This window comes from Pan troglodytes, chromosome 12 (genome assembly GCF_028858775.2).
Source record: "Pan troglodytes isolate AG18354 chromosome 12, NHGRI_mPanTro3-v2.0_pri, whole genome shotgun sequence".
NCBI classification, from domain to species: Eukaryota; Metazoa; Chordata; class Mammalia; order Primates; family Hominidae; genus Pan; species Pan troglodytes.
This window is the reverse complement of record NC_072410.2, coordinates 80,440,149-80,456,769: the sequence shown is the minus strand read 5'-3', so window position 1 is coordinate 80,456,769 and position 16,621 is coordinate 80,440,149. Positions and strand designations below refer to the sequence as shown.

At 37.6% G+C, this 16,621-nt stretch overlaps 1 protein-coding gene across 12 annotated transcripts in view; it reads left to right on the top strand.

The window, feature by feature from the left end:
* EML4 (EMAP like 4) overlaps positions 1–16,621 on the top strand; it is a 162,993-nt gene that overhangs the window by 93,552 nt on the left and 52,820 nt on the right. For 11 of the 12 annotated variants that reach the window (XR_010149563.1, XR_010149562.1, XR_001715736.4 and 8 more), the window contains 2 exons: positions 273–401; positions 1,786–1,811. Coding sequence is in view for 6 of the 12 variants with exons in the window: in XM_016948426.4 (XP_016803915.3) it covers positions 273–401; positions 1,786–1,811 (155 nt within the window). In the remaining 6 variants the exon portion in view is untranslated. Of the gene's footprint in view, positions 1–272; positions 402–1,785; positions 1,812–1,998; positions 2,032–16,621 lie in introns of all 12 variants that reach the window. The other variant, XM_054678374.2, reaches the window with a different exon arrangement.

The window sequence follows — 16,621 nt, the reverse complement described above, 5'->3', positions numbered from 1 at the left end:
ATTTTTTTCTGTTAACAAAAGTGTTTTTTAAAAAAAATCAGGTAATATTTGTTCTAGTGAATCTTCTGAGTGATACAGAAAATTATAATACAGATTTGGGAATTGCCTTGTTTAACTCCTTCACTCATCCAGGCAGTCTTTCAACTAATCCTTCTCTTTTCTGGATTAGCTTTAAGGAAATGTTAATTGCTGCTTTTGTGTTCTGTTTAAATTGTCAGTTACATGTCTTTGATACTCAGAATTTTTCTCTAAGAAATTAATGTTCCTTCTAGCATAAAACGACCATCACCAGCTGAAAAGTCACATAATTCTTGGGAAAATTCAGATGATAGCCGTAATAAATTGTCGAAAATACCTTCAACACCCAAATTAATACCAAAAGTTACCAAAACAGCAGACAAGTAAGTATTGCACTTTCTTCATTATATCTGAAAAGTAATAATTATTTGGCTGTTGTGTTTGCATGTACAGTTATGTATGTCTGGTTTGAATCTTTTTTTTTTTTTTTTTGTGACAGAGTCTTGCTCTGTCACCAGGCTGGAGTGCAGTGGCACCATCTTGGCTCACTGCAACCTCCGCCTCCCAGGTTCAAGCAATTCTCCTGCCTCGGCCTCCCAAGTAGCTGAGACTATAGGCACGTGCCACCATGCCCAGCTAATTTTTGTATTTTTAGTAGAGACGGGGTTTCACCATGTTGGCCAGGATGGTCTCGATCTCTTGACCTCATGATCTGCCTGCCTTCGCCTCCCGAAGTGCTGGGATTACAGGCGTGAGCCACCACGCCCGGCCTTGGTTTGAATCTTTTTTAAAACTCTGTATTATAATTTATACTTCTCTTATGGAGTCTCACTCTGTTGCCAGGCTGGAGTGCAGTGGCACAATCTTGGCTCACTGCAACCTCCGCCTCCCAGGTGCAAGCGATTCTCCTGCCTTAGCCTCCCGAGTAGCTGGGACTAGAGGTGTGCACCACCACGCCCAGCTAATTTTTGTATTTTTGGTAGAGATGGTGTTTCACCACGTTAGCCAGGATGATCTCGATCTCTTGACCTCGTGATCCGCCTGCCTTGGCCTGCCAAAGTGCTGGGATTACAGGCGTGAGCCACCGTGCCAGCCTGGTGTATGTTTTCTTTCAAGTCTTCTACAAAAAGTTGTATCTACCTTTTAAGGCTCCCAACTCAAATAATACGTGTTTTTTTTTTTTTTTTTTTTGAGACAGTGTCTCAGTCGCCCAGGCTGGAGTGCCATGGCACCATCACTATCATGTCTTACTGCAGCCTTCACCTTCTTGGGCTCAGGTGATTGTCCTACCCCAGCTTCCTGGGTAGTTGGGACTACAGACACGTGCCACCATGCCCAACTAATGTTTTTGTATTTTTTTGTAAAGACAGGGTTTTGCCATGTTGCCCAGGCTGGTCTTGAACTCCTGGGCTCAAACAATTCACCTGCTTCAGCCTCCCAAAGTGCTAGGATTACAGGTGTGAGCCACTGTGCCCAGCCAAATAATAAATCTTAATAATCATATAAGATTTGAGTATTTTTCATAAGTTATTTTTATGCTTTCACTGTTTAGATGCTCTTGTGGGATATTCATTGTTTTATAAAATAGTGTATATTAGTAGTTCATCAGTGAGAAGCCTTAAAAAATGCTGATTTCTTACTTTCACTTCCAGAGATTTATCTAGTTTATAGCCTAAGCATTAAAACTTTTACAGTTTCTTGAGGTGATTTTAATGGTTAGCCATATAAACTTATAAAATAAATGTGTTTCTTAAATTTCTTTTCTAGGCATAAAGATGTCATCATCAACCAAGGTAAATTAAAAATCCGTTTAAAAATTTTATTTTGCCCTTCTTAGTTTAATTTTTGCTAATTGAAAAGAGTATTTTCATCCAGTGCACTTTATCAGTTCATAGTAATCAAAGAAAAGTGCGTTACTATAGTCATGTAGGAAAAAACCCAGTTTTTATTGTAAGGTAATGTCATTTTTGTCTCAACCAGCAAAAATGTCAACTCGCGAAAAAAACAGCCAAGGTAAGAATAAGCTACGCAGTTGGTTGCCTTCTAAGTGAATTTTTTCCTGGATCTCTTATTTGGCTTTTTATTATTTATGCTGCCTGACTTTCTTCCTTACAAAGGAAATACAGTGATTTGAGCTAGATGAATCCAGCTACATTTTACTTTTTTTTTTTTGAGACCGAGTCTCATTCTGTTGCCCAGGGTGGAATGCAGTGGTGCAATCTCGGCTTACTGCAATCTCCACCTCCTGGGGTCAAGTGATTCTTGTGCCTCCCAGGTAACTGGGGACTATAGGCACCACCACACCCGGCTAATTTTTGGTGTTTTTTGTTTGTTTGTTTTGTATTTTTAGTAGAGACGGGGTTTCACCATGTTGGCCGGGCTGACTTCAAACTCCTGACCTCAGATAATCAGCCCGCCTCAGCCTCCCAAAGTGCAGGGATTACACGCATGAGCCATGGCGCCCGGCCAATTTTTGTATTTTTAGTAAAGATGGAGTTTCACCGTGTTGGCCAGGCTGGTCTCAAACTCCTGACCTCAAGCAGTTCTCCCGCCTCAGCCCCCCAAAATGCTGGGATTATAGGCATGAGCCACCACACTTGGCCCGGCTACATTTTTAAAAATCCATCTTATTTCTAAGAAATCTGAAGATTCAAGGTGAACAGTAAAAATACAGTATTACAAAAAGGGATAAAATACTAGAGGGAGTTTTTTCCCTTAAAAAAAAGTTTTACCTAGAAAAGCCATTTAAAAGATTGAGAAATTTTAACTCAATTTCCTGTCTTGCCAACTTCATTGCAAATAATCACTCATTTCTTGATGCTAAGACTGAAAATATGATGAGTCTAGCAAATCCATTTCCTCTTAAGTTTTTCTTTTATATTGATTGTAACTTCTGGCTACTTGCTGTTGTTGGCTTGTTCAGACCAAAAAAAGAGAGCAGACTTTTGGCGAATGCGTATTTAATTTAATTGCACTGTAGGTAAGTTTTATACATCAGTTTTACATTCTCTTTAGATTGCCTGCAAATTTAATTGAAGCATGCTGTTCTTAATGAAAGCATGTCCTTTCTGTGCATGGTTTTCACAGCTCATTTCTATGTGTCATAGTTAGCCTTATTTTTTGGTCTATTATAGTAACCAACTACAACGTGGTTAAAGTTTTTTTTTAGAGATTTAACTTGATTTCTGTGGATTTTTACTTCTTTCGTTCCAAAAAGAAAAGAAAGAAATATTTGTAATAGTCTTTAGGTCATTTGTTTTTACATAGACATTCTAAATGAAGTTGAATTTTGCTGGCATTCTTCTTTAGTAGGTCTTACTTTCTCCCTTCTTTATAATACAACATAGATTAAGTAATGTTTGAGATACTTTAAAGGGAAAAATGAAATTTTATTTATGAAGATAATTCTTAATACATTATATATCAAAACTTTTAAGAGAGAGGGTCTTGCTCTGTTGCCCCGGCTGGAGTGCAGTCACTACCTTGGCTCACTGCAGCCTTGACCTCCTGGGCTCAAGCATTCCTCTCACTGAAGCCTCCCAAGTAGCTGGGACTACAGGCGCGCACCACATACCTGGCTGATTTTTGTATTTATCATAGAGATGGGGTCTCACTTTGTTGCCTAGGTTGGTCTCAAACTCCTGGGCTCAAGCAATCCTCCTGCCTCAGCCTCCCAAAGTGTTGGGATTACAGGCGTGAGCCACCACTTCTGGTCTGAAAACTTTTTTTTTTTTTTTAAATAGAGGCGGCGGTATGTGATAGGAAGAGCAGTGAATGGGGAATAACTGTGTTTAGTGGTTGGTCCTGGCTCTTATGCATAATAGCCTTATGACCTAGGCTGAATGACAATGTCTCTGAGTGGTTTTCTACTCTAAATATAGTAACTATAAAGCTTATTTCACATGACTACTGAAGGATGAAATAATATATATGAAATATAAATTGAAATATAGTGGCATCTACTGAAATAGGGAACATTTGAGGAGAAGGAGATTTGTGGAAAAGGAGTTTGGCTTTGGACAATTGCATTTGAGTTGTCTATAAAACTTAACCTACATGTAGAGATGTATAGCAAACAATGTCATGTAGATGTGTAAACACATGGATTTTGGAGTCCAGAGAGTGGTTTTACCATTGACTTAGCTATAGTGACCTTGAGCAGGTTACTTCAACCTCCCTAAGTCTTTGTTTTCTCATCTGTAATTGAGATAATAATAAGCCATTAAAGGGTTACTGTAAAAATTATAGTAATAAAGTGTACCCAGTACCTGACATACAATACCAAGTAAGTTTTAGTTATTAATATATGAATTTGGCAGTAAAACCTTGCACTCAGATTTGTATTATCAGATGAAAAGATAATTATTAAATAGGTGAGAGTCATTGACTGTAAGTTGTATAGCTGTTTTAGAAGTGTGGTATTCATTTTGCATGGCATATTCACAACACATTTTCTAGTATTTCAGCTATTAATGCTAATATTTGTCATTTTTTGACATTCTTTTTAAAATATGACATTAATTTAGCCTCTTTTTGACAATGATAGCTGTGGCTTGTTCCAAATCATCTGCTTTGATTTGAGAAGAAGCCTATTTACATATGGTACATTTAGGTGAGTGGTAACAGAGAATACTTTACCTGAAAGGCCTGTGTCCTTCAGACAGAGCAGAGTAGGAGAAAAGCTAGAAAGCTGCATATTCCAGTCACCACTTAGGCAGAAGTCAGGAAACTGGTTGTTGAAAGCAATAGAAAGTGAAATGAGATGTACACAGGGCAATCTCTGAGGTTAGGTGTGAGAGGAAGGGCAGGTTATGCCACTAAAAAGAGGCTCTTACTGACCTATATGTTTATACCCTGAAACCTAAACCTTTTTTCATTACTCTCTTCCCTAGTTCTGCTGGGTTGTGCTCCAGATACAGCAGAGATAAAGTCCTAGCATGTCAACTTAAAATTTGAATAAGTTCCATGTAGGACTATCTGTTGTTAGAGGTAGCAGTTAGGTTCTAGTACAATAATATTCACTTTGGTGAGTTACTGATTTTAAAAAATTTTCCAAGCTAAGTTGGGGGACTTGAAGCACCATGTATAAAATTGCTTATTGTGGAAAATAGATAACAATTTGACAAATTTTCTAATAAACAAAATGATACTGCCATTAAGGTCATCCTTGAAATAGTTATCAAGTACAACTGGCCTTCCATATCTGCGGATTTCACATTCCTGGATTCAACCGACCTGCATTCGAAATATTCAAGGAAAACAAAGTTCCATCTGTGGTGAACATGTATAAACTTTTTTTGGTCATAATTCCCTAAACAATACAATATAACAACTAATAAGTAATCTAAAGATGATTTAAAGTATACAGGAAGATAGTCATAGATTACATGGAAATACTATACCTTTTATATCAAGGACTTGAGCATCCACAGATTTTGCTCTCTGCAGGAGATCTTAGAACCAGTGTCCCATGGAAACCAAGGGACCAACTATTTATTTCATTTCAAATTTATTATTTATTTATTTAGAGACAGGGTCTCACTCTGCCGCCCAGGCTGGAGTTCAGTGCACGATCATAACTCACTGCAGCCTTGAACTCCGAGCTTGAGTGACCCTCCTGCCTCAGCCTTCCAAGTAGCTGAGACTACAGGCACATACCACAACACCCAGCTAATTTTTGTATTACTTTATAGAGGCAGGGTGTCACTGTGTTTCCCAGGCTTGTCTCAAACTTTTAGCCTCAAGCAGTCCTCCCGTCTCTACCTCCCAAAGCGTTAGGATTATAGCTGTGAGCCGCCGCACCTGGCCTACATTTTTTAGAGATGGAAAATAAGTGTCACATGATCTCATTATTTCTGGAGGAGAATCTGAATGTCCTCAAAATGTTTTTTTCAGACTTGAATAATCTTAAATTTAATTTTTCTCTTGTAGAACTTCAAACTAGGCCTGTTTAGATTTAACACATAATTACCTGGTCATGTTGAGAAACTGAATGACTCAGATCTCTACTGGAAAGAAATCTGCTTATTTTGAGGAAAAAGGAAGTCATCAATCACTAAATCCAAGTCTTCCTCTTACTGTGCTGCCTCCCTGCTCTAGGATTAGATTCATTGTTATTTACCGTTTCAGTACAGTAATATCCTAACTGTACAGGTATATCAAAATGGAAGGACAGTTATAATATCTTAGAAAATTGAGAAGTAATTGACTGTTAGCTACCTGTCCAAAAATGGCTTCAGATTAAAAATACTTGAAAAGTCATTTTGAATTATATACTGTCTAAAATCCCTCAGTAATTTATTGTAGCCAAATGCTTTATCAAATAATTTAAAAATAAATAAAACAAACTCATTTATAAAATTGGGGAAAGGAAAAAACCTGAATAGTCTTGTCATTCTAACAGGTTACAGTTCTGATGTGTTTCTTTATTGTTCTTTATCAGATATACATTTTATACTTTCATTCATTCATTTAACAGATATTTACTGAGTGCTTATTTTGTCAGACCCTGTCCTAGGCATTCAGAGTTACAGTAGTTACAGTGTTGAACTGTGTGGAACTTACATTCATGCTCCATAGACAAAACAGATAAATACTTCATATGTCAGGAAGGTGATATATATGAGGAAAGAATAAGGAGAGTAGAGAATTGCTATTTTATATAGAGTAGTTAGGGAAGACATTTCTGATATGGTGACCTGAAGGAAGTGAATGAAATATGAAGTATGTAAGTAACTGTAAAAAGGATTTTATGAACAGAGGAAGCCGTTCATAAAAGTATATAAGTATATAAGCCTCTAGGCAGGAACTTTCTTGCTCTATTAAGGAATAGCAAGGAGGTCATTCATCGTAGAGTACATACAATTTTGTATTATTTAGCAATTACATTTATAAAATACAGATTCATTCCAAGCAAGAGAAGTTTCATGAGGTACCTCACGCAGGAAAGGGAAGCAAAGTGATATAGCAGAAAGGGCAAATGAGTAGTAAACATGAGACCTAGTTAGGGGTAAAATGACCTGTATCACAGAAAATTAAAGAATCACACTTCTACACTATGAGTTAGATAACTCATAACTTTGGGAGAAGCTGAAAATTCCATTTGCTAAAGGAAATGATTTTAGAAAACTAAACATTGTTGTCTGATAAAATTTTTCCTGTTACCCTGAGACTTTGGGTCTCAGTTTCCTTACATATATTTAGGCTTAGATTAGATATCACTAAGGTCTTTTTGGTAACTTTCTGAAAGCTTTTTCTTGCAGCAAACAGGAAATGAAGGACAGTTTCCTCCTGTCCCCACAATACCTTCACTAACTTGCTTGTAAACTACCTTTTGAAGAACTTAAAGGCTGGGTGGGGTGGCTCATGCCCATAATCCCAGCATTTTGGGAAGCCAAGGTGGGTGGATTGCTTGAGCTCAGGAGTTCAAGATCAGCCTGGGCAACATGGCAAAACCCCATCTCTACCAAAAATACAAAAAATTAACGAGGCGTGGTGGCACACATGTGTAGTCCCAGCTACTTGGGAGGCTGAGGTGGGAGGATGGCTTGAATGCAGGTGCTTTTGTTCAGAGCCTTGCATTATGTTTTCTGACCTTTTGGCTCCAGGCACGTTTAGTCCTAAAATCTGTTCACACCTGTGCAAACTGAGCATTGTATCTGAAAGAATAGCTAAAATTTATCGATAAAGATATATAATAGCAGTGTCCTGCTGACGCTGTATATTGTGTCACCTATTGAGAGGGTGTATATTGTCATTTACTGAGAGAGTGTGCAGTTTGAAACAAATGAAAAAAGTCAAAAGCCTTTAATCGAACTACAGACAGATTCTTTCCTTTTTACCAAGATGGTATCCCAAACTTGGCAATTCCAGAATTTAGGAAGAAGTTTGTTGAGTGTGGATAAACAGAAAGGACGGAAGACCAATGCATTTCCAGTGGAGACACATACTTAATTCTAAAACTTACTTATTTTCTTTTTTATTTTTGAGATAGGGTCTCACTGTGTTGCCCAGGCTGGAATGCTGTGGAATGATCACGGCTCACTGCAGCCTTGACCTCCCGGGCTCAGTTGATCCTCCCATCTCAGCCCCCAGAGTAGCTGGCACATAGGAATGTGCCACTGTGCCCAGCTAGTTTTATATTTTTAGTAGAGACAAGGTTTCGCCATGTTGCCCAGGCTGTTCTTGAACTCCTGGGCTCAAGTGATCCGTCTGCTTCAGCCTTCCAGAATGCTGGGATTATGGGCATGAGCCACTGTGCCTGGCTAGTTCTAAAATTTACATACTGTCCCTTTTAATAACCTGTATAACTATAACTTGGATCCCTACATCTGGGCTTTGTCCAAGTATTCTCTGTATTTTTATTTATTTTATTTAAGAGGGTAGAGAAGGCACTGCCAAGGACAGCAGGCCCACCAGGCCGCTGGTCTCGCCATCTGTATTTTAAAAGGAGACCCAAAAAAGGGGACCTTTCCTCTGTTGGAGATTTTTTTTTAAGCCCTATAAAGCAAAGATCTGATTTCATAATGTTGTGGTTAGTAGCAGTCTTCCAGATTAAAATATGTTTGAAGGCTGTCCAATTTTTTAAAATAGAAACTATCCCAACTTCTAAGAACATGTTCTTGACATCCTCTTTCCTTATTTTCAGCGAAGAAAAAAGCCCCAACTGCCTTCTCTGGACATCAAGTATATGACTTCATTAGAGAACGTTCTAATCTTATACGTATTTATTGTGGTTAAAGTCTTTTCATTCAAATTATGTGTATTTTTGCTATACACATACTTTTTTTAAAAATCTAAACTAGAAAATGTAATTAACCAGAAATTTTTCAGTCTTCAAGTCTGCCAGTTAACTGAGTGAAATATTTTCATAGTTAGAAATCTGTGCTGTCCAGGCCGGGCACAGTGGCTCATGTCTGTAATCCCAGCACTTTGGGAGGCCAAGGTGGGCAGATCACCTGAGGTCAGGAGTTTGAGACCAGCCTGGCCAACATGGCAAAACCCCATCTCTACAAAAATACAAAAATTTGCCAGGCATGATGGCGCCTGTCTGTTGTCCCCACCTACTTGGGAAGCTGAGGCAGGAGAATCGCTTGAACCCGGGAGGCGGAGTTTGCAGTGAGCTGAGATCGCACCACCGCACTCCATCTCAAAAAAAAAAACAAAAACCCTGTCCAAAAATGGCAGTTATATTCTATATTGTATTTCTAACTCTAGTAATTGTTATTGTTTTCTAGAAGCACTTTGAAAAGAATGCTAAAATTTGTGATTAGCTGTAGCCAGGAAGAGTTGCAGTTGATCAGTGGCATATACCAAGATTTCAAGGAAAAAGCATAGTAAATCCTGTGCCACGTCCCTGAACTACACTCACAATTCTCCAAAGAACAGTTTCACCAAAAATATTCTATTGTTTTCCTTTAATAATGCTTTTTAAACTTTGGTGAACTATTTTAATGTTTCTAAAAATATATTCAAATAATATAGTGAGCACCTATATACTGACCACCCAGATTTATCAGATCTTTACATTTTGCTTTATTTGATTCAGGGGTTTTTTTCGTTTGTTTTGGTCTCAAACTCCTGACCTCGGGTGATCTGCCCATCTTGTCCTCCCAAAGTGCTGGGATTACAGACATGAGCCACTGTGCCCGGCCTGGACAGCACAGATTTCTAACTATGAAAATATTTCACTCAGTTAACTGGCAGACTTGAAGACTGAAAAATTTCTGGTTAATTACATTTTCTAGTTTAGATTTTTTTAAAAAGTATGTGTATAGCAAAAATACACATAATTTGAATGAAAAGACTTTAACCACAATAAATACGTATAAGATTAGAACGTTCTCTAATGAAGTCATATACTTGATGTCCAGAGAAGGCAGTTGGGGCTTTTTTCTTCGCTGAAAATAAGGAAAGAGGATGTCAAGAACATGTTCTTAGAAGTTGGGATAGTTTCTATTTTAAAAAGTTGGACAGCCTTCAAACATATTTTAAGAAATAACATTATAGTTGAAACTTCTCATTAATCCTGTTTACTCAGAATTTTTATATACAGGTTTTTAATGTTCTGCTGAGGCCTCCTGATTGCCTCCCTGCTGTAGTTAATTGAGAAAGCAGAGCCAGGGTGTTAAATATTTTGACATTTGAAGTTTCCTTTTCAAATTTCTTATTTTTAAAAAATTAAGTGCTACTTGGTATATTCATATAAAATGAAAAGCTTTTTCATTTATTTAGTGCTTTAAATAATTTTTCCTGAGGATATAAGTGAATGAGTTGGGAGAATTTTAAAAATAAAACCATATTTTGCCTACAGAAAAGTTTTAAGCAGTATAGTTAGTCTTTTAGCAGTTTTATGTGTCTCATATTGTTGAAATAGATTTCTTTTCCATCTTTTCCCAAAAATGTCATTTCAAGCAGTAAACATAATCTAAAATGCTTAAGCAAACTCATATCTGATATTTTCAAGTAATTTTATGACAGAATTGTAAACAAAACATCAAGAGAAATCTGATTAAAGGAGTTTAGGTTCAAGAAGGTGGGTAACTGTAAGTTGGCTTGCTACTGTAATTAGTATAAGAGTTGATTAACAGGTGCACAAGACATGGTTATGTCTCCAATCTAAGCTCTTAAGAGGTTAGGTTCATATCTTTTACACTGTGCATCCCCCACCCCACTATGTAATTAAAAATTCAGGAAATTTTATCAGCCAATAGAAGAAAAAAATTAAAGTAGCATTTTGTACTTAGTCAGATTTTTCAGACCCAAGTTTTATGCTAGCTAATAAAACTACTAATCTTTAGCAAGTACTGGAACTAAAAATTTTTTAAATCTGTGAAGTAAGAAAGTTAGATTATACCCTTCTAAATTCCCTTTTAGTTTATTTGGTTATCTACATTTTATGATTTAACTATTTTTACAGCTAGATCATTGAAAGGGGGCAAAATCCAAACATGCTTACAGATTCCATTGTTTCATTGGAATTTTAAAATATTGAATTATAACCAGAAAATAACTGGATCATTAACTGGGACTTGAAGTCTTTTGTTTGGGTAAAGAACCTTTTTAAGAAAAGATTTTAGCCTTCCAAAAATGGTCCTTGTCACTTTCTACTATAAAATTACAGTTAATATTTCTAGCATTTTGGTTGTCCTTTTGTTTAACTCTGTGGTTTTGGGAAGTAGAGACTGATAGTATCAGAAAAAAGGCTCAAATTAAGTAAAGATTCTTTAATTTTCTGTTTGCAGAAATTAAGTAGCATCATACTCTCCTACCTTTCAGTTAAATATAAAACTCAAATTCCAGTTTGGGGGAGGCTTTTTAGTTCTAAAGATTGTAAAATACAGATTAAAAAATGGATTCCTAAAATGGAAACTTTCAGGAGAAAGATGCTTTAAGTTGTAAGCAATCTAGACGTTCAGAAGGCTTTCTACAGGTAGTACCCATTACACAAATAATTACAATCACAGTCCAAATCCCCGAAGTTCTGCTGTTGCCTTTGAAAGGCTTTTTTTTTCTTTTTAAACAATCTCTAAGTCCAGAATTAAAGCAAGCTTAAAAAGAAAATCACTGGAGGAACTGATCTTGGAATGGAGTATGCCCAGAGCCATCTCCCTTCTCCACTCTGCCTGAATTTTTCCTTTTCCTTTGTTACAATTTGTGAACGATTAATATGTTTTTATAAGGATCTTAAATTACTTTAAAAACCATCATTTATACGTGAGTATGAACCATTTTGAAAATATGGCTTTGCTCAGAACACCTGAGATAACTGTCCCAAAAGAATGAGAGTTTTGATTAGGGAATATGATAACCACTTTGCAATTTGGAACACCTCGGAGTATCAGATGGCCTAAGGGAGATACAAAAGTAGAAGAGCAAAACCCAAGGAAACTGAAGGGGAAGCATTAGGAGGAATGGGGGAAGGACACAGAAGGGAAAGTGCAACATCAAGTATTTCAATTTTTTGCCTAACAATCACTCTTTCCAAAGATAGTAGAGCAGAAACATCTTCCTCTTCTACTGTACTCCCTGATTTCCAGCTGTTGGGATTCAGAGCTCAAGCTAGTACTATTTGGATTAAAAGGAAGCTGTATTGTCACCTGGTAACTGGACTAGCCTGAGGCCCTTACCAGTATCTGAACAGCACTGCCTAATGGAAATACAATGTATAACGCATATGTAATTGAAATTTTTCTAGTCAAATTTTTAAAAAGTCACAAGTAATATTAAGTTTTAATAGCATATTTTTAACTCAATGTAGCCAAAATACTGTCATTTTGATGTGTGATCAGTATAAAAAAATTATTAGTGAGATATTTTACTTTTCTTTTCATACTAAGTCTTCAAAATCTGGTTTGTATATTTCCAGTATATCTCAATTCAGACTAGCCACATGGTAAGTGTTCAGTAATCAGTGTCTTGTCATTTTAGACAGAGCAGGTCTAGATCATAGTTTTAGAGTGGAAATGTTTCCCGAGTTCTAAGTAATAGAATTTTGGAACAAAGTCTAAAAATTTATTTAACCTCTCTGAGCCTTGGTTTCCCCTTCTGTAAAAGGAGGTTAGACTAGGAGAGCTATAAGATTTCATCCAGCCCCAACATTATATGTGTCTGGGGAAATGAACAACAGCCTTTATGAACAATATCCTACAGAATTTCTTCTTTAATAATTAAACCACTCTATCACTGATCAGATTGACTTAAGAATATTTATGTTGTTTGAACATAAGTTAGTAAGTGCTAAAGCTGAGATTCAAACCAAGGTCTGTATCACAAAGCTTGTCTTCTCTTCACTCCCTCTCAGTCCCAGAAATTTTCACCATACCAAGGTTGGAGATAAAATGTTGAGTCTGGTTATATTTAAGTTAGCATCAGCTTCATTATTGAATACCTCATACTGTGTTTACTATCATGAGGCAGGTAGTTTTCCTCACTTTCCTTTTCTGGACCACCAGACTTTGTATTGTTCCTGATCTCGTATTCTGCTTTGATCAGTCCCATCGCCCATCCCTTATTGAGTTTCCTGGTGGTTTATAGTGAAGACAGGTAGAAAGTAGCATTGGGATAATACATACTGACTATAAGTTTTATGATTGTAAGATCAAGAAGCCCGAGAATCTCAGGAAAAAGTGTGCAGTGAGAATTTGACAATGACTGGGGAGAAAAGAGGCTCTTCTTCATCTATATATTTTACCTAATACCCAAGGTAAAGAGTGTCTTCCTAAAAGAAGAGGTTGCAAACTGGTGTTGTGTGCAGGCCAAAGGTATGTTTTCATATGATGTTTCCCCTTTTTTGGTAGAGGAGTAAACATTTTAAAATTGGCAGGTTTCACAATAAATTATGGATTTTCTATTTCTTTTGAAAAATAAGAAGACCTAGTACCACTAGGTCCACATTCTTCATGGAGTGGCCTTGCTGCTCCCTCGCTGAGATGGGGTATGGGGTATTCGAATACAGTGTCCCCACCCTCAGTCACCATGTACTCTCCCACTTCTCTCATTTTCATTTCCTGCAAATGAATTTGTGTTGTTTTAAAGTGTACATAATAGACTCAGCAGAATTCTAGTTTGCTTACTTGCTGTTCTGCGGACAGTCACTTTAAAGCTTATGAAAAGATACTATAGTGTACTAAATCATAAACAATTGCTAAACAGTGTTTAGAGTGGTCATAAATCCCTTTCAAAGGCAAAAGGATAAATATGTCAAGAACCTCATATTATGCTTTACAGTGTGATGTCTTATTTAATCACTTATAATTCCAAACAGCAGGTAGTATTATCACTTTGTGTATTGAGAAAACGAAGCCAGTCTTGCAGTTAACAAAGCGTGAAGCTAAGATTCAAGTCGTAATCTTTTCCAAAGCTCATGCTGTTTTCACTATAATGTATTGCCAGAAATTGTTTGAAGTGCTTAGGTTATATACTTGATCTCCAACATATATGACCAATTTATAGATAGTGAAAGCATTGTCATCCTAATATGCATTGCCATTTTTATATCATATCAGAAAAGTTAGAAGCACTACATCATGCCTTTGCTTTTCTACTTGGTTTCTTAGGCTGCTTGCCACTTGATGCCCAATATGGTGTTCTGAGCTGTGCCTGTTCAAAAAGGAGGGCATTTTTTTTTCTTCCTTGATACTATCACTAACCCTCCCCCTTTGCTATACCTACACTCCTTTCTAGGTGGTGATAGAAGCATCTATTAAATGTCTTTTTTATTCAGAAAGTATTTATGATGTACACCTCTGATAAAAGATCCTGGAATAAATTCCAAAGGATGAGATATCTGCCTTCAGAAAGTTTGTAATCTTAAAAACTAGAGGAAAAATTATATAACAAGTTGACACTTAAAAGAGTAAACTATACAAATAAGGACAAGGAAATACACATCAGGATGACTGCAGAAGTAGGGAATATTTACAGCTGGTCATTTTCTTATCAAATTTCAGCTATGCTAAAAATCATCAGGAAGCAGAGCCCACTCTTAGATTCAGAAGTAATGAAGATGTACATCATGTGATGTTGAAACCATCGTGTGGGAGGCCTTAGCCTGTTCTTAGATCAAACTCTGAGGCCAACTACACTGAGTAATAATAATAAAAATAACTTGAACTTCTCACCCATAACAAGCACAACCTTTTTTTTTTTTTTTTTTTTTTTTTTTTGAGACGGAGTCTCACTCTGTCGCCAGGCTGGAGTGCAGTGGTGTGATCTCGGCTCACTGCAACCCCCGCCTCCCAGGTTCAAGCGATTCTCCTGCCTCAGCCTTCCGAGTAGCTGGAATTACAGACATGTACCACCACACCCAGCTAATTTTTGTATTTTTAGTAGAGACGGGGTTTCACCGTGTTGGCCAGGCTGGTCTCAAACTCCTGACCTCGTGATCTGTCTGCCTCGGCCTCCCAAAGTGCTGGGATTACAGGCATGGAGCCACCATGCCCAGCCCAAGCAAACCTTTTAATCTGACTGAAGAAATACTTACAGACATTCAAGAAGTAATTAATCTTTCCTTCCTCTTCATGGTTTGCATCATATAAACAACTGCATTATTACATACTCTTCTCCTTAGGTCGTTTAAGTCATTATTAGAGATCCTAAGGTTGTATCAGCCTCTGGTTGATGATCACATTTTCAGTCTGGTTTTAATGCTATTTTCATATCATGCCAGACAAGTTGGCAAGTGCTAGACATTTCCCATGTATTTGTACTAAGTCTTTGTCTCTCCTTTAGCTCCTTTTGTAACCATTTCACAATCACCATCAATATTATTAAACCTGTTGTATGTAGGTCACTGGGATGCTAGAGGCAGGGTTAAGTCGGGGTGGGGTTTTTTTGGTTTTTTGTTTTCAAAGGACTAAGAAACAATTGCGGCCACATGCGGTGGCTCACGCAGGTAATCCCAGCACTTTGGGAGGCTGAGGGGGCGCGGATCACTTGAAGTCGGAAGTTTGAGACCAATCTGGCCAACATGGTGAAACCACGTGTCTACTAAAAATGCAAAAATGAGCCAGTTGTGATGGTGCATGCCTGTAATCCCAGCTACTTGGGAGGCTGAGTGGGGAGAATCACTTAAACCCGGGTGGCGGACGTTGCGGTGAGCCGAGCTCATGCGACTGCACTCCAGCCTGGGTGACAGAGCGAGACTCCATCTCAAAAAAAAAAAAAAATTCCATCAGTTGAGTGAAGTATTTTCTTTTGTAAAAGATGTGTAATATTGCCCAGGCATGGTGGTTCACGCCTGTAATCTCAGCACTTTGAGAGGCTGAGGTGGGTAGATCACCTGAGGTCATGAGTTCAAGATCAGCCTGACCAACATGGTGAAACCCCATCTCTACTAAAAATCCAAAAAAATTAGCAAGGCATGGTGGCACATGCCTATAATCCCAGCTACTCGGGAGGCTGAGGCAGGAGAATCACTTGAACCCGGGAGGTGGAAGTTACAGTGAGCCAAGATGGCGCCATTGCACTCTAGCCTGGGCAACAAGAGCGAAACTCTCTTGGAAAAAAAAAAATGTATTGATTTGATTCTAGACTTGTGTTTTTTAACGTTTTAGTTTTAGACTGTCGCAGATCTTATAAACACCTATTGGTTTATGTAAATATAAGATACCTATGCTGCCAATAAGAAAACTGTTTCTTAGCACTGTCTTGAAATCTCAGGGTATTATATTTGAAATCTTGAGGTCATGTTTTTGTTTTTTATTATTGCAAGATGTGCGTGTGTATATATATATATGTGCATGCCACATTTTCCTTATTCAGTTGAGTTTAGGTTGTTTCCACATCTTGGCTATTGTGAATAGTGCTGCTGTGAACCTGAGAATACTGATATCTCCTCAAGATCCTAATTTCAATTCTTCTAGAAAATACCCAGTAGTGGGATTGCAGCATCATATGGTAGTTGTGTTTTTAACTTTTTGAGGAACCTTCATCCTGCTTTCCATAGCGACTATACCATTTTGCATTCCTACCAGCAGTGTACAAGGGTCCCAGTTTCTCCACATCCTCATCAACACTTGCCGTCTTTTTTTTTTTTTTTTTTTTGAGACGCAGTCTTGCTCTGTCGCCCAGGCTGGAGTGCAGTGGCGCCATCTTGGCTCAC